Source organism: Siphateles boraxobius, unplaced genomic scaffold, assembly GCF_051911475.1.
Source record: "Siphateles boraxobius isolate OS27281-9 unplaced genomic scaffold, OSU_SipBor_1 16, whole genome shotgun sequence".
Lineage (NCBI taxonomy): Eukaryota > Metazoa > Chordata > Actinopteri > Cypriniformes > Leuciscidae > Siphateles > Siphateles boraxobius.
Genome location: NW_027508766.1, coordinates 9,960,487 through 9,981,829, shown reverse-complemented (window position 1 = coordinate 9,981,829; position 21,343 = coordinate 9,960,487). Strand labels below are relative to the sequence as shown.

Below are 21,343 nucleotides of genomic sequence, written 5' to 3'. Positions count from 1 at the left end.
TGGTAAGTTATGATTTTGTCATACAATAATGTCCTACAAACAACTCCATACCAACAACTGTGAAGTTTCAGAATTACAAAACACGAACACAAATCTCACACTTCGGTTTCATACTTCTATTTTCCACAATATTTTTCAAGCTAAAAACTCCATTTGACATGACAACCTAAACTAACCTTGGTGTCTAAAGGTGTCTTGGTGTCATCTGATATGTTTATCTTAACGACCTCGACACATGGTCTCACAAGTCGACAGGAGTTCCATCTGTGATTTCATGTTTTAAAGTATTCTTCCCTCAAAATTGTTTGTATTAAATTAACTTTGATTTGACAGACAAAAGTAGTTGAAATGTATATATTTTTAAAAACTGATTATTTAATTTTTCTATGAAATATTAAAATATTACAGCAAACTACTTACTAAAAACAGGTCAAACTGTTCAAACTACAGAAGAATTTGAACCTTTAAATTGGGGATCCTTTGTTATACTCTCAGGACAGTGACACTAATTTAGAAATGGAAAACATTTAGATATTAGAAAAATGCTGTGTTCAAGACACTATCTGTATGAACTACAGTAGTTCCTAGGGTTGGGCGGTATTTCGGTAATATCGTATACCGCGGGGTCTTAAAATAGCAACGGTATCAGTTTCAATACCGTCATTACCTGCACTTATATATAATATATAAATATAATTTATTCAATGCCTAAAAATGCTTATGTAGTGGTCATCAAGTGACAGTGTGGAGGAGAAAGAGAGAGAGAGAAGGGAGTGGCGGTAAATACTGACGAGGCAATTTGTAAATGTTGCAATAAAAAAGGTGACCGCGAGAGATGGAAACACCTCTAACCTAATGTCGCATCTCCGAAACAATCACCCACTCACTGCTGCGAGGATGCATTTTGCCCCGAGTTCATTAAATAAACGCATTAGTTTATATTTGTTCAAATATTATAATGTTATTTTTTTTTACGTTGATAATGAAAACTGAACAGCACGAGTAAGATGGGATGCATCGGGAGTCAGACATTGACCACTTAATTAAGTTTCATTTTGTAAAAGGCCTTTCTTTAAAGTGAATTTCGTTTTATATAAATTGTATCTTAATTTTAATAATTTTTTTATCAAGCAATAATAAATAAGAATCAAATATAGCAGACAACATAATCATGACATGATCGTGCGCTGGCGCGTCGCGGTCACTTGCATTGAAATCTCATCATAAATTAACCGAAACTCAGTGTATGTCTCACAGACATGACAGATATCTAAATAAAGCTTGAAATTTCATTAAACGAAACCATTCAAAACGAAAAGAAATAGGCCACTCGCTGATTATTTAATCCATGATGTGCATTTCTCTCTATGTACGTTCATACGGAAATGGCGATCATCAAATTAAACGAAACTATTCAAAACGAAAAGAAATAGGCAAGCCTACTCTCTGATAATGTAATCCATGATGTGCATTTCTCTCTATCGTTCACTATGGAGATGGCGATTCGTCAGTTTCTTTAAACGAAACAGTTCAAAAGGAAAAGCAATATAGGCAGCATACTCTCTGATTAATCCATGATGTGCATTTCTCTCTATAGGCGTGTTCACTACGGAGATATCAATCATCAATTTCTTTAAACGAAACAATTCAAAACGAAAAGAAAAAGGCTATACCTTCTGATTATGTAATCCATGATTTGCATTTCTCTCTATATATGCGTTCACTAGGAGATGGCGATCGTCAACTTAATCTTTGCAGCACTGACAGAAAAGTTGTATTAATAAAAATCAATGGACGCGTGTCACCGGATTTACAAATGCACTTCTTGCTTGTTGCTTGTTAAAATAATTTAAATTAATTAATAAAATGAATACAATTGTCATAATTAAAATAATTAAATATTATTAAGTGTCCCATTTTTGCTCATTTATAAATAGTATTTATATCTACCACCCCCTCAGCACCTGGGTTAAAAAATTATTTGGCGCCACCATATTATAACGGGCCACGTATTAAAAATATTCGAGTCTAAATAGGGCTCTGGCTCATATTACATTTAATGCCGTCAGCCGGGATCAGTGCACGGGTTGGCCTTGATTTTTTATTTGTATTTTTTTTTGCCCGATCTGGTATTCAGTTTCTGAACGGTGTAGGCACAATCCAACAGTTTGGTGACGCTGTTTGAGCCTTGTGTCATAATTTTTTATTAGTCACGGTAATACCGTATACCCCGGTAAAATAGGGAGGAGGTTTGACGGTATCCAAATTTGGATACCGCCCAAGCCTAGTAGTTCCCAAAAGTGATTTCCGGCCTAGGAAAATTGACATCTTCACCCTTTATTGAAATATTATTCAAAATTTGTTAAAGATTTTGTTGTGTAGTTTTGCTTGGAGTCAATTGTTTTATTTGAGATAATGCAAAGAAACATGAAAAATTGTGCGGTCATAATTATTAGCCAGGCTGTCATTCAAAGAAATGATTATTTATGAAAGTTATTCATATTTCATTAGTTCTCTCTTGTTTTTGCATGCGATTATATTCTAGTCAGTGTATTCTTTTTCCTGCGAGCTTTGTGTGTAGTAAAATAATTTTGACAAATAATTTTGTCAGATATATACCTTAACTAAGTTTAGTGTTTTGTTTTGTTCAAGTTTAGTGTTTCTCTCATATTTAAACTATTAAAATATATATATATATAAAATATTTTCCTCATATTTTGATGGTTTAATTGAACTTAGGTAGGGTCATTAAAAACAAATATCCCCTCCAGACATCACTTTTGGCCACTACTAGGGGTGTAACAATATATCGCAATAGAAGTATTAAGTATCGTGTATTAATTAACCAAAATTAAAATTTGTGTGAAAAAAATTCTAGTTTTAGTCTCAATACTACATTAAACTACTATGTATAATGTTGAATGTATAATAATGCAATGGGGGAATATTTGTGGGTCCTGATAATGCCAAAAGCTGTATGTTACCAGTAAAAAGTGTCCTACGTTATTTTAAATATATCTAGTCAGTGACAGAGTGCAAGCATGTTCGTCTAAAATAATTCTGTATTTTCAGCTTCAGAATCATGAATAGTTTTATTCTTTTTGTCACCACTGTCCTGTGTGTTGGTTTACCAGCACCAAGTCCAAGCCTCATTTCCACTCCAATGTAAGACCAAATTTAACATTTTAATCAACAGTACATTTTTTGTCTTGAACTACTGTTAATATGTCTTGAAGTATCGCAATAATATCGTATCATGAGTTCAGTATCGTGATATGTATCGAATCGTGACATGAGGGTATTGTTACACCCCTAGCAACTACTGTACAATTTTTAATTTTAAACAACTCTTGCTAAATGTTAAAGGATTAGCTCACCCAAAAAGGATTATTTTTCACCCATTAATTACTTACAGAACTTCCGTCTACCAACTGATGTGCGAGTTGATGAATGTTTATATGTGAATAAAAGCCTAAATTAAATCTGTTCAATTCTTATGGATTTGTTTTACAATCTCTTTATGAAATTTTGCAACGAAGAAGTGGTAGTTGCATAGACTGTTAATGGAGAGACAGATATCGCTCAGATTTCATTAAAATATCTTCATTTATGTTTCGAAGAAAAAACAAAAGCGTTAGGGTTTTTGAGTGACATGAGGGTGAGTAAACAATGACAGAATTTTATTTTGTGGGTGAACTAACCCTTTAAATAAATGAATATTTTATTAAAAGCTAAAAACAAACCAATAGCTAATGAAAACTAAAACAATAAAAACAAAGACTAAACTAATAGTCTTGTGCCGCATCCGAGACCGAATTCTTCCCTACTCTATGCGAAAAAGAGTACGCCAAAGAGCAGTCCGAATACATTGTATTTGAAAAACACTAGTCAAAAGTCCCTGGGTGACCTACTACTACGCAGAAATTCTGAAGCGCGCATTCGATGGACAATTTATTATCCCACGAGGCCACGGGAGGGGATTTATGAATGGAAGTGAAGCGACGCAACTGATGCTGGTAGGTCACGTGACAGTAACAACATGGCAAATGTAGTACATCCGAATTTCATTCATACTACCCACATTCATACTATATAGAATGTCACGAAGTAAACTCAAATGTAGTACTACTCAGATAATATGCGATTTCGGACGCAGCGATAGTTTACTAAAAAACTTAAAAATTTCCTTCACGCATCTTCCAAATAGTAAAATCAGACAATGTGAGATCAGAATTAAAGTCACTCCCCCTCTACAGAGCTGTACTTAAACAGCAAAGCTGTATCTATGAGCAATGTCATTAACCTTTGCAATTCAAACCCTGGGACACACTAAGGAGATGGAGGCGGTGACCCTTGAGCAATATGTCGCCATCAGGGACCCAACTGCACAAATATGCTGAAATATGGCCCCATCACTGACGTGTGTACATAACACTCCCTGGAGAAATATAGATTGAATTTACTTCACACTTGAGTAGATCAGATTTGATACAACAGGGATACTTTGCAATATAAATCGGAGTCCATATACACAGGCTGATCTCCATATGAAAGCCATTTTACATCATGGTATGAAGACACTTTCTTATGGCAGTGAGTCTTGGCTGATTAATAAAGGCTTGTAAAACTGTTGCAATACAAAGATGATATATCAAAGTTGAACGGGCCATGACTTTGAGGATGCCCTCAATTTTATGCTGTCCAATTGGACATCTTCAAACAGACATCTTCAAACTTGTGCAGTATAGTCTGACATAGACAATGTCCACACTGGAGAGCTGCTGCCAGGACAGATTAATGTGCCTGGCCTCAGAATTGCATGGTTTGCATCTGGCTAATGGTTTGCATTACATCTGAATATAATTTAGTGTTAAATCTTCAACCATACAGTTAATACGTTAGTGTCTCTATCATTTCAAATGGAAACGCTAGTCTGCACTATTTCCAGGTCACTACTCAAATAAGCTAATTTGTGATCCCGACCATGTAAATCTTTTGTACAAAAGATCAGATTTCATTGAAGAACAAGATTCTCTTTAGAGCAAAAAGAGGGCACACCAAATAATAAGAAATTCTGAAATTCATATTGACTTTGCAATCAAGCTTAAAATAGTTATGATAATTATATATCATGTGTAATGATTTTTTTAACATTATGGAATCGTTAAATAATTTGAAAGCATTTTCTCCAGTGTTGTCTCTGACTTTTTGACCCCACTTTGTAAGTACTATACAGTTTACAGTAGGGATGGCCCGATACCATTTTTTTTCAAAGTCTAAAAATAAATAATAATGAGTAAAATAATAAATGTATTAACACACAAACCACTGTTAATTTAACATAAAAGCAAGCAGTTACTGCGTGCATGGTCTGACATGACTGAATGCGCCCAAAGTGCGCTCCCTTAATAGTCTAATTCCTAAAAAGCTGACAGTTCATCGCGATCTCACACATCTGTTATTATCAATGAAGCTGACTGCACAATGAATCTTTCATAATATCCACACTTTGTTTGTTATAATTAGAGGATTTGCCAGCATACAGAATTCAGCACTGAACAAAAAAGTTTTGAGCAGTGAGGGGAGTCTATCTTAAATGCTTCTGATTAGCCATTGCGTTCAAGAAATCAACACATATGTCTGTGATTGGCTACATCGCTCAACGCTGCAAACGTTATGAATAGAAACTCTGGCCTGTAAATCGTTTCTATTTTGTTTTAGTTGTTCTTCTTGCTTTTCTGCAACAGATGAATGAAAATCTATTAGTTTTAATATGTTGTATTCATAGATATTTCTAGTTTGCGGGAGGCCCGCGAATCGTTTTATTTATCGCGGCGGCCAGTTTCGTTTCGCAAAATGTACGTGGTATCGGCGAATTTTTATGAGTACGAGTACGAGTATATGAGGACAGTATCGACCCGATCCCCGATGCCAGTATCGGTATCGGGCCATCCCTAGTTTACAGTCAGTAATATTTTTTGTGTTATTGAAAGAAGTCTCTTATGCTCACCAAGGCTGCATCTATTTGCTCAAATATATAAAATATAGAGTTAAAACTGTGAAATATTATTACAATTTAAAATAAGTTTTTTTATTTTAATATCATTTTAAAATGTAATTTATTCCTGCAATGGCAACGCAGAATTTTCAGCAGTTCAGTGTCACAAGATCCTTCAGAAATCATTCTAATATGCTGATTTGCTGCTAAAGTAATTTCAAAGTAAATATTTTAAAGTAATGCATTTCTTATTATTATTAATTCAACATTCAAACAGTTGAGCCGCTTAATTTTTCTGAGGAAACCGGATACAACTTTTTCAGGATTCTTTGATGAATAGAAAGTTCAAAACAGCATTTATTGGGTGTTAATATATGCATTTATTTACAATAAATAAACCTAGCATGGGTGGTAGGGGTGTTGAAATTAATCGTTTCTACGGTGCATCGCGATGCAGACGAGGACGATTTGGTATCGGTTCAGTAATAGATTATAATATACTGACGCTTTTTTGACGTCATTTATCACGTATGTGTTTTGTAGCGGCAGCATACACTGGCAGAGGGAGGTGAGACGCGAGTGCGAGTAATTAAAAATGTTCCAACTACTTGGAGCACTACATCTGGGCACATTTCGGCTTTTATGAACAACCTTTTAAGCACGACCTAGAGAAGACACACGCTGTGCGCTCATGTCACGCAAAAATAGAATATGCAGGAGGTAATACCACTAACTTGATAAACCACGTTAACCGTTTTCACCCCGAGCTGTGAACGCCTGGAAGAGTCTGACTGCTGTAGAGTAAGCGGAGGAGCTCCAACGTCACCCGAATCCACAGCCAAAAATCATCCACCCGCCCCAATAATTTTGTCTGATTTAAGTATCCGTTGTTAAGCATGATTATAAATGGATGATCGTCACCTTCAACAGCGGACTCGGCGACGGTTGATGTGCGCTCTCTATGGAAACATTATACACTGATGAATGAGCGTTGCTTAAATGAACATTTCTTTAAAACAAAATTGATATGACAATTTTATTTTATTAATGGCATAAATATGCTTTTCTCCCTTGAAACTTAAACTGGAATGTCACTGTTTCTGTCACTGTGCCTTCCCGAACAGGTGAACACGCACACACGCGCGCGCACACATCACTATTGAAGTAAAATTGAAGATGCAGTGCACCGCGATGCATCGCGATATCGAATTGAACTGAATCGATGACATTAATAATCGTAATCGAACCGTGAGACCAGTGTAGGTTCACACCCCTAATGGGTGGTATCGTTGGACTCGGCAAGGATTCAGGAACCCAAGGAGATGACTCCCGTGAAAATCAGTCAACCACACACAGAGTTATATGCATTTCAACATGTAATTTAACCACTAGTAGTCGCTGGTTCAAACTTCTCAGGCTCCCTCAGGGCATGACCCATACCGAGTTTCGCAACGATACGTTCATGTGTTCAGAAAATACAGCATTTTGGTACAAAATTCAAAATGGCCGACGCATAAAACAGGTGATATGGAAAAATTGGAAATCAGGCTACTTGGCATGATGTCCTTAATCTAGCGATACCACTTTTACGATTTTTGACAAACTGTTCAGGAGTTATATAAGCAAAAATATCAATTTTTCCGGACCAGTAAGTGGCACTGCGCCGAAACACTGCATGTAACCTCAGGTCATGCTTGTGATGACATGTACCAAGTTTGGTCTGAATACGATAAAGCGTTGCGGAGATACAGCCTTACGTCCGTTTTTGCATGCGCTACGTAAAATTAGTTTGCGCGGTTTTCGAGAATGGTTTGACGAATCGACATGAATCCAATAACTTTTGTCGGCATGGTCTGGAGATGATCGGGATCAATTTTCGTGGAAATCGGAGCATCGGCCGAGGAGGAGTTCGAAAAAGTACGTTTTGTGTAGAATTCAAATTGCAGAAAAATTTTCATGACAGACAATTACGTCATATGGTGAAATCGTCTTGAGCTCAGGAATCAGAGGACTTTTGTTTCTAGGCCTTATGGTTCTAAAGTTTTTAGCATAAACATGAGTGAAACTTTTGACAGTTGGTGGCGCTAGTTGTTTAGCAATGATGCAACATTTATTATGTATAAACGATTAACTAGATTAAGCTAGGGTAGGTCGATATCAATTCATTTCTATATATCAGTGGCTGGGTCTAATTTATTTCGAGAGACAAAAAGTTCTTGACGGTCAGGTTTATGTTCTGTCTGGCTCAAACTTAGCTAACCACGTGTAGGTTTAGCTGCCCCATGTCTTCTCTACACACTTTCAAAATTAATTTTCTTTTGTTGCCTGTCTTTAGCTTGCGTGAGATGGCCTCTTCTGGTAAGACCCGGTTTACTCCTTGCATAAAACATACTTCACATGGTTTCTGGGGCAACATTATAGTAGATATTGGAACTATGTGAACAGTTTTTTTACCAGTCTATGGAGTGAACACACAAAAGACACATTTATAATAGGCATATATGTATATAAATCTCTCTCTCTAAGTAAAGAGTTGAACTGCACACTCACTCAAATATTTTGATTATTTCCAACATCATACACGATAAACCCACATTAAACACTTTTCCCATATCGTTTGAATGTAGATTCGGGTTTGAGTTGTTTCTTATATATGAGATGATCTAATTATCTAATATCTCTAATATACATTTTTCTTAAAATAGCTTACTGATATGGACTAAAATGTAGGGTATGTGCACTTAATGTGGGTTTTAACATACTCTTGTCTTTACCAAGTTATCTTTAACTTGCATCTCATAAAGGTGTGTTTGCTTTAGCTACTTAAGGAAATGAAAAGCTCTCTCTCTAAACTTGTATAAAATATAAACACTCATCTCTTTTTCTTACTGCATTCCAAACCAATAGCTTGTCTAGGAAATAAACAACATTTTTTGACACACATGGACATGTTTTTAATGTCATTTTCAATTTTCTCTGCACAGTCCATCATCAGTGGCCAAAAGAAATCAAAGTGGCTTGACACTTTTTCCAGAAGTGTTCCACCAACAAGTGCCTGGGCCATTGTACTTTTGATGATCACATTGCACAAATTGATGCAATCCACACTCACCTGACATCAATGCTGGGCAGCACACCCACAGTGACAAGATCAAATTCACCATGGATGTCCTTTTTAATTTTTGTAATGTTTAATTTTTTTTTATCAGTGAGCAGGAGCACTTTAAGGACAGAAAAACGGTTAAAGAAGAGTGGCAAGCCATAGTGGAGTCATCATAATTCATAAATGGTGTTAATACTTTTTTTGTGAACAACAATATTGTCTCTTTTTTCTAAATGGCCCTTGGAATTTTAGAAAATGGATAAAATTTGTTTGTCTTGGACACTGTTTTTTGCTGTATGACGACCAATATAGTTAAATATAGTTAATATCTAAATTTAACCACATAAATTCACAACAACATAATATTTGACCCTGGATCATAAATATTTCACCCTGGATCATAAAACCAGTCATAAGTCGCACGGGTATATTTGTGACAATAGTCAACAATACGCCAAATAGCCAATAGCCAAAATGAGTGATTTTTCTTTTATGCCAAAAATCATTAGGATATTAAGTAAAGATCATGTTCCATGAAGATATTTATAAATTGCCTACCGTAAATATATAAAACATTTATTTTTGTGAGTGAATGCTGCACAGTCGCGAACATATATGGAAAACTTTCAAGGCAATTTTCTCAATGTTTCGATTTTATTGCAACCCCAGATTTCAGATTTTCAAATAGTTGTATCTCGGTCAAATATTGTCCTATCCTAACAAACCATACATCAATGGAAAGCTTATTTATTCAGCTATTCATGATATATACATCTCAATTTCAAAAAATTGACCTATGTGACTGGTTTTGTGGTCCAGGGTCACATATTTCACGCAGTCTCCTATATAACCTACGGTGCATATAACTATTGTACAGTAGTTCATTTATCATTACTTGTCATCTGATCCAACTATGTGTATTATACATTTTTTAATTCACAAAAACAAATAGTCTTCTGTAGGCTGAGTGAAGCCCAACTGAATTATCTACTACAGACATATCCGTAGTGCAGATCTACACTGTAACGTTTATATTTAAATTAACAAAAAACACAAAATTGGTCAAAGTCTATGGATGGGACGGTTATTAGTCTAAGTTTCGAGCATCGATTTAATGATGCTATTTCGCAGTACATCCCCCTACTGGACGCATCAAGAACAACAGGGGAAATATGTGACTTTGCAGATTAGGATTTTTTAAAAACAATATTAAACTAACAAAAACTCATTTAGCTGATATTATAAAACAAAAACAGTGACACTAATTGATAGTAGTTCTTATTTAGACTGTTTGATATATCAGTTGTCTTGTGATAGTCGTACAATGAGGATAAGGGTTAAAAAACCTCCAATGACAGAATTAGTTGCGGTTCCGGCTAGGGGGAGCGGGGAAATGTAAACAGCCTGTAAGAGGTGTAGCGTGGCATGAAAGCTCCACACCTTCCTGCTGTGTTTGGCCAGTGGTTTGGAACGATGGCACAAGGATTATCACTGTGCACCGAGGACAGAAGCTCACTACGGCCTGCCAACTTAAACAAGGCAGCCGGGTCTAATGACAGCAGCCCCTATCAACATGGCTGCAACACACTTAATCACCTTATTACCGTGGCCTGGGCTACATGGGACGCAGACTGGGTGAGTGTGGAGGTGTGTGCAACATGCTGGCGTTCACACGGATGTTTGCTAGTGTGCTCGTGTGAGGTACCGTACGTCTAAAGGGTTGGTTTGAAGATACTATATGGTAGGGGGAGTTGAGTTTGGGGTCAGTAGATTAATTCAAAATAAATTTGAGTCGTTTTTGAAAGTACAAACTTAAAATCTGTCATGAACACTTCCTGTTACTTTTACGGTGACGCAACTCTACGGTAAAAAACTGACACACTTTATGGTAAAGAAACACCATAGCTAGTGTGCAAAAAAACAACTTAAATTAAATACTATAAAATATTATACAGCAAACTTTTTACCTAATGTGAAGCCAGAATAATCGAGATAAATGTAATATTTAGCAGGAGAAGGGCAATGTAAATAATTAATCAAAATAATTCAACAACTTACCGTTTACAAATTTACAGTAAAGGTTCCAGAAATTAAGTGAAAATGGGACTAGGTAGCTTAGTACATATTAAATAAGTCCATTCTTATTATTAAATAATATTTATATGTATTAAGCTAGTGATACTACTAGTACTACTAATAATAATGATAATACATATGTATTATTATATAATAGTAGTATATATTAGTGTAGAATTAATAATGTATAACATTAATTTAAAACCTGAGAGAGCAGTTCAGTTGCGCTTGACATGTGAGGAGCACATTTATTCACCTGGTACTGCTGGTAGTTGTACAGGTTGCTATAGTAGGACGTGTACGGTGTGGGCTGGTAGAGGTTGTAATAGGAGGCATCCACCATCAGCTCAGAAGGGCCCTCATTGTGCCCTCTGCTGGTCACTGCAGAGCTTAGAGCCAGCATGGAACGGTTCTCTGAAACATCAGACAACGGGTCAAAATTCTCTGATAAATCCATCAGATTCAAATTTTACACAATATACAAAATTGGAAATTATACAGTTTCTATTTTTTTTTTTAAATCAACCAACTGAAACATATTCCTTCCTTCCTATTCTCACATTCAAAAAAACAAAACAAAAACAAAAAAACAACACCACATGCTTGCGAATGTTTGGGGGGGAAAAACTGTTTGCAAAAAGTTTGTAAGGCATAAAAACATGCATATGATCAACAAATGAAAAATTTAGTAATTATTAGGGTAGCAATATATTATTATTGTAACAATATATCATGTAAAATAAAAATGCAACAATATGTTTTGTGGATAGTGACAATATGTGTTGTGCATAGTTCACCCAAAATGAAAATTACTATGCGAGAAAGAAATTCAAGTTTACAGAGTTTCAGTGTCAGTACTACATTAAACTAATATATATGATGTTGAATGTAATGTATAATAATGCAATGGGAGAATGTTTGTGGGTCCTGATAAAAAGTGACCTACATTATTTTATATATATATGTAGTTTCGTCTAAAATAATTCTGTATTTTTAGCTGTCCTGTGTTGGGTTACCAGCACCAAGTCCAAGCCTCATTTCCACCCCAATGTAAGACCAAATTTAGCATTTTAATCAACAGTACATTTTTTGTCAACCTTTTACCATATGACTTGGAGTATCGCAATAATATTGTATAGTGAGTTCAGTTTTGTGATATATATCGAATTGTGACAAATGTAAAATGTAGTGCCCAAGAGATATTCTCACATTTCACACAAAAGTCTGCAAGGCATAAGAAAGAAAGAAAGTGTAAATGACATGTGAAGGCCAAATATGGTAACCCAAACTCAGAATTTGTCCTCTGCATTTAATCCATCCAAGTTAGTACACACAAACTGAATGAAAAACGGTTTCTCAGAAGGGTAAAACCAGCAGAATCTAATAAAACGTGCTTCAATGACAGAGTTTTGACAAAACTTGTGTGTCATCCTGGAATGGCCTATTCTGCAATTGGTATCACACATTAGGCATAGTGAGTAGTGAAAAACATATACATATGATCAACAAACAAAATTTAGTAATGAGATAAATATTCTTTAGTGCCGGTAATGGCACGGATTCACAGTAATACAGTGTAAAGTGCCAGTTCAAGAGAAGTTATTTTGTCTGCATGTGTTATGTCATGCGTCACTTTATCTCTGATGGCAAATTCTGAAAACCGCCAGTAACTCCTGCTTCATCTTTCAGCAAATCAAGAGGCAGCTGGCTAAATCAGAGCATAGACAACCTTGACCTGTCTGGTATCCAACTCCTTCCTTAGTCCTATCGGAGAACCAGGAACAGGATGTTTCTCTCATTCATTGAACACAACAGACAAAGACATGGTCTGGCACGGCACAATCGCCATCTACGCTGATAGCCTCCCGCCCCCCTTATGAGAATGGATGTGCACCTCACTGACTGTACAGTGTTCTGAGGAGAGAATTATGGGATGGTTACAAGATGTTCATGGTCATGGTTCCTTTAGTTTTTCCTAATCCACTCACACAGTGGATAGTTCAGGGGGTCAAGATGTACTTATCTCTTCGTTTTCCCATGGTAAAGTGACAAAGGGCCGATTCACAGAAACCTCCTACAAAGAGTTGAGCTTAGCTCTTATTTTAATAAGAGGGTGTAAATTGATGGATAAATGACGAGAATGAAAAAAATTCAGAAGTTCGTAGTAATGAAACTTCTGATGCTACGCTTCTTAGGCATTCATGATCATATAATTTGATAACATGCCTTTCAAAACACAAATGTTAAATGGTTTTGTTGCATGAAGAGCTTTTACCTAATACAAAGCTCCAAGTAGTGGACATAGAAGCTAAGTAAATAGAACTTTAAAATTGACAAACCTTATAGGAATAGTTAACTATAAATAGAAAATTCTTTCATTTTCAATCATTTACTCACCCTTTAGTTGTTTCAACCCTTTATGAATTTCTTTCTTCTGCTGAACACAAAATAAGATATTTTAAAGAATGTCAGTAACCAGACAGTTGATGGACCCCATTGACTTCCATAGTAGGAAAATAAATACTATGGAAGTCAATGGGGTCTATCAACCATTTGGTTACCGACATTCTTCAAAATATTCTTCAACATGATATTGCATGGAAAAATATTTTCTGAGAATTTTTTTCTTTATATTCTACTGAACTAGATTTTTGAGAATATATGTTTTCTGGCTTTAAGAATCCTGAAATTATATATATATATATATATATATATATATATATATATATATATATATATATATATATGTGGAATAATTGACGACGGCCCTTTGAATTAATCGAAAATAATGCACACCCTAGGTAATGTCTGTGGCCACACCACAAAGCCTCGGGTGTGTGTTATTTTCAAATAATTAAACAGCCCGTTGTCAATTATTCCACTTATACTACTGTTACTAAACTTCAAGACATTGTTCAGATGTTGTGCTTCAAGACATTCGTCAGGTTTTTGTCCTTAAAACTCTCGTGTGTAGGACAAGCATTCGACAGCCCCATAGTATAAATATACAAATAACTTAAAAATGTAGTGCTCATTTGAGATTAGGGAAGACTGGGGCTAGTTGTCCCATTTTTGCTGTAGTTAAAATTTCTCAGGGTAATTTTTTTTTAGTCAATTCAATTTACCTTTACCGAACTTTGGTACTATTTGACCACAAAAAAAACTACTGAACATTTATTCCATTATTTTACCAGAGAATGAAAAAAGAATTTAGCATTTAACATGTTGAAACTGTAATGAAACCGAAAGTACATAAAATGTAATATTAAAAATAACAAAAACATTGTTTAAATGCATAGTAAATTAGCAATGAAATTAATGCGGTTCCATAAAATTACAACAAATACACTAAGTTGTGGTCAAAAGTAAAAATAAACATCCTTTTTGTCTCAAAAAATATTTTTACATTCAATATCAATGTTAACCAACCATCAATTTTAAGGTTCTATTCATTTAGCTTGTATGTCCACTAACTGGAGCTTTGTTTTCAGTAAAACCATTAAACATTTTTTGTTTTGAAAGGCATTTTATTAAAGTTTTTTTTTTTTTTTTTTTTTTTAAAGCATAGCCCAGCATCAGAAGTTTAATTACTACGACCTTATTCATTCTCAAAATTTGTCTACCTTCTACAAAATGTTAGTTTTTTTAACAAAATAAAATGTTAAAATAAAATTGCATGTTATTTGTATTTAGTACTCCCCTCAGTAAGCCATTTCACATAAAATTACCCAGTTCAAACGTTTACATCCGCTGCAACTTCCCTTGATTTTTTCAAATTAATAACATTTAGCAGATTCTGCAAGGTGTTTGCATGACAACTTGCCCCAATAAGACATTTTTGAAAGACGCCCTTACAGTTAAAATCTGCCTTGAATATGTATTTGATCTTACCTTAATGTAGCCTATCCCAGTGTGATTTTATTTTGTTCTCGTGTTGCCCAAAAACAGCTATTACAAAGGCTATAATGTATGATGAGGTTTGAATTTTTGCTTAGATTCATTTACAAAATAATGTTTAAACTAGGTGTTTAAACCCAGCATACTGTAAATAACCACATCCATTTCTTAACTGGACTTTCGACTCAAAACTATATGAAAAATTGAGATGAAGGCTCTCCTTTGTGACAAGTATTGTTTTCGTTAAACAGGTTCTCTCACCTAGGTTGGTGGGAGATGCGGTGGCACTGCTGTTGGTGGGTGATGGCGGTCCTGAGCTGATAGTAAACACATTCACATCCCCCACGACCTCGTTCTTCACCATGGTGTCTGAACCGGACAGGTTAACCGGACTGCAGATGCCCATCTCTTCCTCTTGGGCCTGCTGCCTCCGTAAGGCCACCTAACACGACAAACATTGAACTCAAGGCCCAGCCGGGACAACAAGTTCACTCTCTAATGCATTAAAAGTATCAAGAGACATTTAAAATAGAATTTCGTAACAATTAAATTACTTGGCACTTATTAAATTATAGTTATTCCACAGCCTGTTTTATAAAAAAAAAATGTATAAAAAAATCGGCGCCAAACTGCAGCTAGCTGAAACAGTCGCAAAAACTGCACTGTTCAACAATGTAGCTAGCAAACGTTACTATGTCTGTAAACAATTTATCATGATTATTGTAGCAAACAGTCCAATTATTTGTAAACTCGACTGTAAACTGGAAAAACGACTAAAAGCCATGCGATGCGGTTGATTCAGAAACGATGAATAAAAAAACCGATAGGGGGAGGCAAGGCATGAAATATGGAGACGTTAAAAGTTTATAAACAACACGTACTCAAACATAAACAATGCATTTAGATCACAAGAGAGCGGAGGATACAACGAAACAGGAAAAAATAAAATCCAAATCAGACTCTGGTTGAACTTGTATGGTCCTATCGAAGATGGCTCGTGTGTAACATTACCTGGGCTGCCATGACCCGCTGTCTTTCAGCGATTAGTCTGCATTTTTGACACTGACAGTCCCTCCAGTTGCAGAAGCGTTTGTGGCCCTTTAGCGGAGACACGAAGCCGTGGTTCCTGCAGCGTGAGCATTTGGGCATACGGGACGGTTTCCTGACAGCTAGCGGGCCGTTACTCTGCTCTTCCTCACTCATCCTGACAGGTTGTAATGACAGTCAGCCTCTTCTGCTGCGAATGTGTCACGCAAGCGGATTATAAAACGTTTATATGGAGGGGGGAGCAAGGGGGGGTGGGGGGTCTGAGGTTTGATACAATAGGCGAATGTTTGGCGCGAGCAAACCTGTGCATTCCAGTGCGCGTGGGAGCTTATGTTCAGATTCTTCCCACTGAGACCAAAGTGACTCCCAAGTGTCTCGTGAAATCATAGATCATAAGACACAAAACAAAATGCGAGGACTGCGTTTTAAAGCGTGCTTAAATTTTGGGTCTCAAAGAAATAGAAAGTTTCATGATTCATAAAATGTGATAATTTACAAAGGTCCATAGGCTAACCTTGGAAGTTGGATCTGGCCGAGGGTTTTCAAACAGGGCCCGGGGATATAGTTCAGAGACAATAAAAATAATTCAATATTTTCACTCAACAATAAAAAATAAAAAATAAAAAAATACATCTAAAGTGCTTTGAAGGTAAACCGAGGCAACGTCATAAAAACGGGATATTGTACAGGTTTTGGTGTTTTTTTTACACTTTTTTTGTTTGTCCGATCAAAAAGTTTGAAAACACATGAGCTAGATGACATCACTGTCCAGACAGGGTATCAAATTAACTTCAATACTAAAATTTCTGTGTAGTGGAAAATAATTTACTAGTTTTAATTGACTTTATATAAAATGTAATAAAATATATATTTTTGCTTGAAAAAAAAAAAAGTCAGAATACACAGAATACAAAGTTCTGAATCATGGCCAGTAGAGAATTTTTTTTTAGGACATTGATGATGATGATGACGATGATGATGATGATGATGATAATAATAATAATAAAAACAACAACTCTCTCTCTGCAGTGTCCATAACTAAAAGGCACTCCTCTTTAATAGAATTGAAAATCATATGTTCATGCTTGCAAATCCCACCCCTGCAAAGAACTGCAACAGAGTATTGTTAATTAGGGGGCACGGTTTTAATTAGGCCTACTTTATTAAAATATAGTGAGAAATGAAATGTTTAATATTAAATTATGTTTAAAAATACATTGGTTTAATGTATACAATTACATTATTTTCAACTGAATATTTCCTGTTTGAATAATAGTGCGTACCTAATAAGAAAGACAAAGTCATGCCTAAATTCATTATGAGTGTAGATTAGCGGTCCTTTCCAGTAGAGGGAGTCATTGTACTGTTGACCTGTACGAAACTAGTGAAAGAAAAGTTTGACAAGAGAGACTAAAAAACCAGGAATAGGCCATATCATTATATTTTAGTACTTTATTATTGAGTTATAGGCTACTATCGGCAGTTTTCTGTTATTATATTTGTGACTACACAAAAAGCCACATATTAGATGCAAGACATAAGTTTATTACATAAAGGCCAGCCAAAGCTATTACATCTACATATCGCAAACATACATTATATACAATGAAAGTACAAGTATTTCTGATAAAAACTTTTAATTGGTAAATATATCTGAAATTTCCTAAATACTGTGACTTTTAAATAGATGAAATGGCAAGTATAAAAGTAAGGACCATTTCCAACCTAGACACATATGTATAAAACAAGTTGAAAGTCTGTATTTCAACTTGTGATACGCACTGGACATCTCGGCTGAGGTTTTGATAGAGGAGAAAAGATTTAAACTCTAAAGACTGAAAATATTGGGCAGCATATACAAGGTTCAAATATAAAACTCATTGTCAGGCAACATTGGCCACATCTTGGAATTATAAATTATTGATTCTATAAAAAAGAACAGGACTATAGATAAGCTTTAGGCCACTTAAAGGAGAAAAAATACCAAGACATTTTCATATATTATAAAATGACAAAATTCTGAAGGCAACTCCATAGCCACGTTACAGTTGACGTCTAGGTCTGATATTACGCTGGTGATTTCAGGCAGAAGAAATACTTCGTTTCGAATACATTCAGGGTGAGTACAGATTTGAGGTCTTGAAAGGACTAACTCTTAGCTAGCAAGTCCATTTGTATTATATAATCTGAAAGCCAAGGAGAAAGATATCACTAAGAAGACATTTGCAAAAGTGCTCAGTATAATTGCCTACTATCCATTAGTTGAGGTTTGAAGTAAGTTTTCAGTCTTTTAGCTTTGGATTTGGTTTCTAGCTGATGAAAATGGTAGGCATGGCAGAACCTGAAAGATAGCAGCTCGGGCAGGGTGGGCTAAAAGCTCTCCAATCAAACATGTCCCTTCCTTGTAGGACTGGGTGAAGTCTTCCTCCCAAGACGAGGCGTACCCTGTGAACAGATGACAGACATAAAAGGTATGATTAAGAGTCAAACATGAGTCAGCTGCAAAATCTATAACCATTATAAAAACCCCTAAACTCCAGCATTACAAAATAAATTGTCATTATCATCTGTAACACTGAAACAGGTCAAGATTCTTTACATTAGTTCTGTGCAAAAATATCCCAATTTTTCAAGTTCTTTCAAAAGAAAGACATTTTGAATTATCATCATAATGTACAAATACACAGATAAAACGAATGCATTGCATTTCAGCTGAATGTGAAAGTGTGGTCACTCACTGGTGACTGTGCTTTGGAGAAGTTCATATGGGCATACAGCAACACTGCTATGTCCTTATGACCCGCTTCCAGAGCAATTGACAGGGCATTACTCTCATCCTAGGGACAAAAAACAAACAAACATCTAAATGGTCAAACGCTTCATTAGCCTTACTTGCTGTCTCATAACAATGCTGCAGAATCCACTAAGAAAACGAGTTAAACAAATTAGAGAAATATACTTCATGTTCATTAAACATATTTGGTGGATTATCTAGTTTAAAAGGGGACTCTGCTCACTCACATTATCGCTGAGTGTGGCGTCGCAGCCCGGCTGAGCCAGCAGCAGCTTAACTATCTCAACGTGGCCGTGTTCACTAGCGCACATGAGCGCGGTCGAGCCCTCATCGTCCTGGATGTTGACGTCTGCGCCGCAGGCGAGCAGAGCCTTCACCATGTCCATTCTGCCATGACTGACAGCCAGCATCAGCCCTGTCTGACCAGCCTGGATACACAGGGTCAATGAGATCAGCTTAGACACTTTTAAAGCAACCGTGTGGAAAGCTAATCATCTAGGTTAATGCGCATTTATAAACATATTATTTAGCTTATTCTTGTTTGTTAATAATGCTCAAACACTTTCAGTGTCACTGTCGGATCACACTGACCTGGCTGGCTTTTGCATTGACATCTCCTTTGCCGAACAGCTCTTCAACCACCCTCATGTCTTTCGGGGCCTCCACGGCAGCTAGTGCTGCTAGCATGATGGGAGTATAGCCCGCCTTGTTCTGCTGATTGACATTGCAGACGTCTGTGATGAAACAGAGAGAACAGGGGAATCAGAGAAAACACTGAGCCCACCCTTTAAGTAAATGCATTTGGAAGGAAGCCATCTTTTGTGTGAATTTAAGAGATGCAGGCTATTCAGACACAGAGTCATGGGCTGTGGAATAAGAGAAGGACCAGAGCAGGGCTTTGCTGACGGGCAAAGATGGCCAGAGGGTCTGAGAATGGAAGCCGACAATCAAGACAATGGGGGCTGCCCGAAAAGAGTCAGAGAGTAGAGGAGCACAAAGAAGTTGGGATAATGGGCTTTTATTTTCAGGAGTCAAGGCACCTCATCATGTGGTATTCAGAGGTCTTTGGTGGTTTTTGGAGGGTGAACACTGGGAAACGGCATGATTCTGGATCTGGCTGGAGCATTTGCCATTAGCTTACATACACTACCATTCAAAAGTTTGGGTTCGTTAAGATTTTCCAAGAAGTGCGCTCAATACCAATAATCTATATGATGAAGATAAATTTGAATGATTTCCATAATCATTATATAGATCAGTGGCTCATACTCAATAAAATGCTCCGATATCAACAACAGCGTGTGCAGTTTAGTGCTTGTGACAAAGAGAAACAGACAACAGAGCAAAAGAGAGCAGAATGGATATATCAGTGAAGGATATATATGAAGTAAATATATCGTAGTAATAGAATGTTAAACAAATACAATGTTTACGCCTATATGCTGTAGCTGCTGTGTGCGAGCTGAGAAGCGAAACACACGGAGTGTATTGAGCGCACTGCGGCACAGACACGAGAGCTTGTCGAGCGCACAAGCCTTTTCATAGACATTGCTGGAAATTTGGAAATGATAGCAAAGAAAGTAAAATGAGGAGCATATTACCAACGTTAATTGACAGTAAAGAGAGAGAGCGCACACTTCGGTTGCTTGCTTTTGATTGCTGATTGTTCACTCAGCACACATGCGTCATTTGAATTAAATCTAAATCGTATGTGCAAGTACAAACATCAACTGTTACATGATTGATGTATAACGAGTGGATCCCTACATTATTTCAGGAAGGCGGTACAGTAATAACATGACGTTTTCAATAAGTTTTCTGTGTGCAAACATCCGAAGTGCGCGCCCAGAAAAGCTGCCTGTCAGACAGCTTGCGAAATAACCTGTTAAATCGAGTTCTCTTTCATGTCGTCTAGTTCTTTAATGGAAAAATTCAAACAGTCGGTTATTTCTTAAGTAGATTGTAAACAGTTGAAAAGAATCTGTGCATGTAACAGTATGTTGGATCTGTGCAGCTCTTAAAGTGACAGCAGCCTAATAAAACTACTGCTGTCTTCGTCCTCAATGTTAATCTAACAATAAAAGAAAGAAAATCCCTCACTGCTCTTGACTGGTTGAGCCCTACTGGAGCAGCTCTTAATATTAGTTGTGCTATTAAATTAAAGACAATAATATGAACAGTGCAAGTAACAGTAGAACCTACAATTCATTTTAACAGGCATAATTTGGCATGAAAATAACTGAAGGAAACGTCTATTTGCTAAGCAAACTAATTTGATTCATATTCTTTTGGTTTCTCTTCTCAATATTTAAAATAAAATAAAAAATGCAGTATGAATACAGGTATCGGTACTCCGTATCAGCAAGTACTAGTATCGTATCGGACTCGTTCTGGAAAAAGTGGCATTGGTGCTTCCCTAGTATTAACA

General features: G+C 36.2%; 2 protein-coding genes across 9 annotated transcripts in view; both read right to left on the bottom strand.

Annotated features, from left to right (window-relative positions):
• Positions 1–16,348, bottom strand: part of dmrt1 (doublesex and mab-3 related transcription factor 1) — a 34,874-nt gene extending 18,526 nt beyond the window's left edge. The window contains exons 1-3 of one of the 2 annotated variants that reach the window (XM_077231550.1): positions 16,086–16,348; positions 15,336–15,516; positions 11,434–11,591 (exon numbers count right to left, since the gene is read on the bottom strand). In XM_077231550.1, coding sequence (XP_077087665.1) covers positions 11,434–11,591; positions 15,336–15,516; positions 16,086–16,277 — 531 coding nt within the window. In that variant the 5' untranslated portion in view covers positions 16,278–16,348. The remainder of the gene's footprint in view (positions 1–11,433; positions 11,592–15,335; positions 15,517–16,085) is intronic. The other variant, XM_077231549.1, reaches the window with a different exon arrangement.
• A 1,210-nt stretch (positions 16,349–17,558) lies between these two features.
• Positions 17,559–21,343, bottom strand: part of kank1a (KN motif and ankyrin repeat domains 1a) — a 63,314-nt gene continuing 59,529 nt past the window's right edge. For 4 of the 7 annotated variants that reach the window (XM_077231537.1, XM_077231541.1, XM_077231538.1 and 1 more), the window contains 4 exons: positions 19,507–19,649; positions 19,143–19,343; positions 18,860–18,958; positions 17,559–18,566 (listed from right to left, as the gene is read on the bottom strand). In XM_077231537.1, coding sequence (XP_077087652.1) covers positions 18,507–18,566; positions 18,860–18,958; positions 19,143–19,343; positions 19,507–19,649 — 503 coding nt within the window. In that variant the 3' untranslated portion in view covers positions 17,559–18,506. The remainder of the gene's footprint in view (positions 18,567–18,859; positions 18,959–19,142; positions 19,344–19,506; positions 19,650–21,343) is intronic. The other 3 variants (XM_077231540.1, XM_077231539.1, XM_077231542.1) reach the window with 1 other exon arrangement.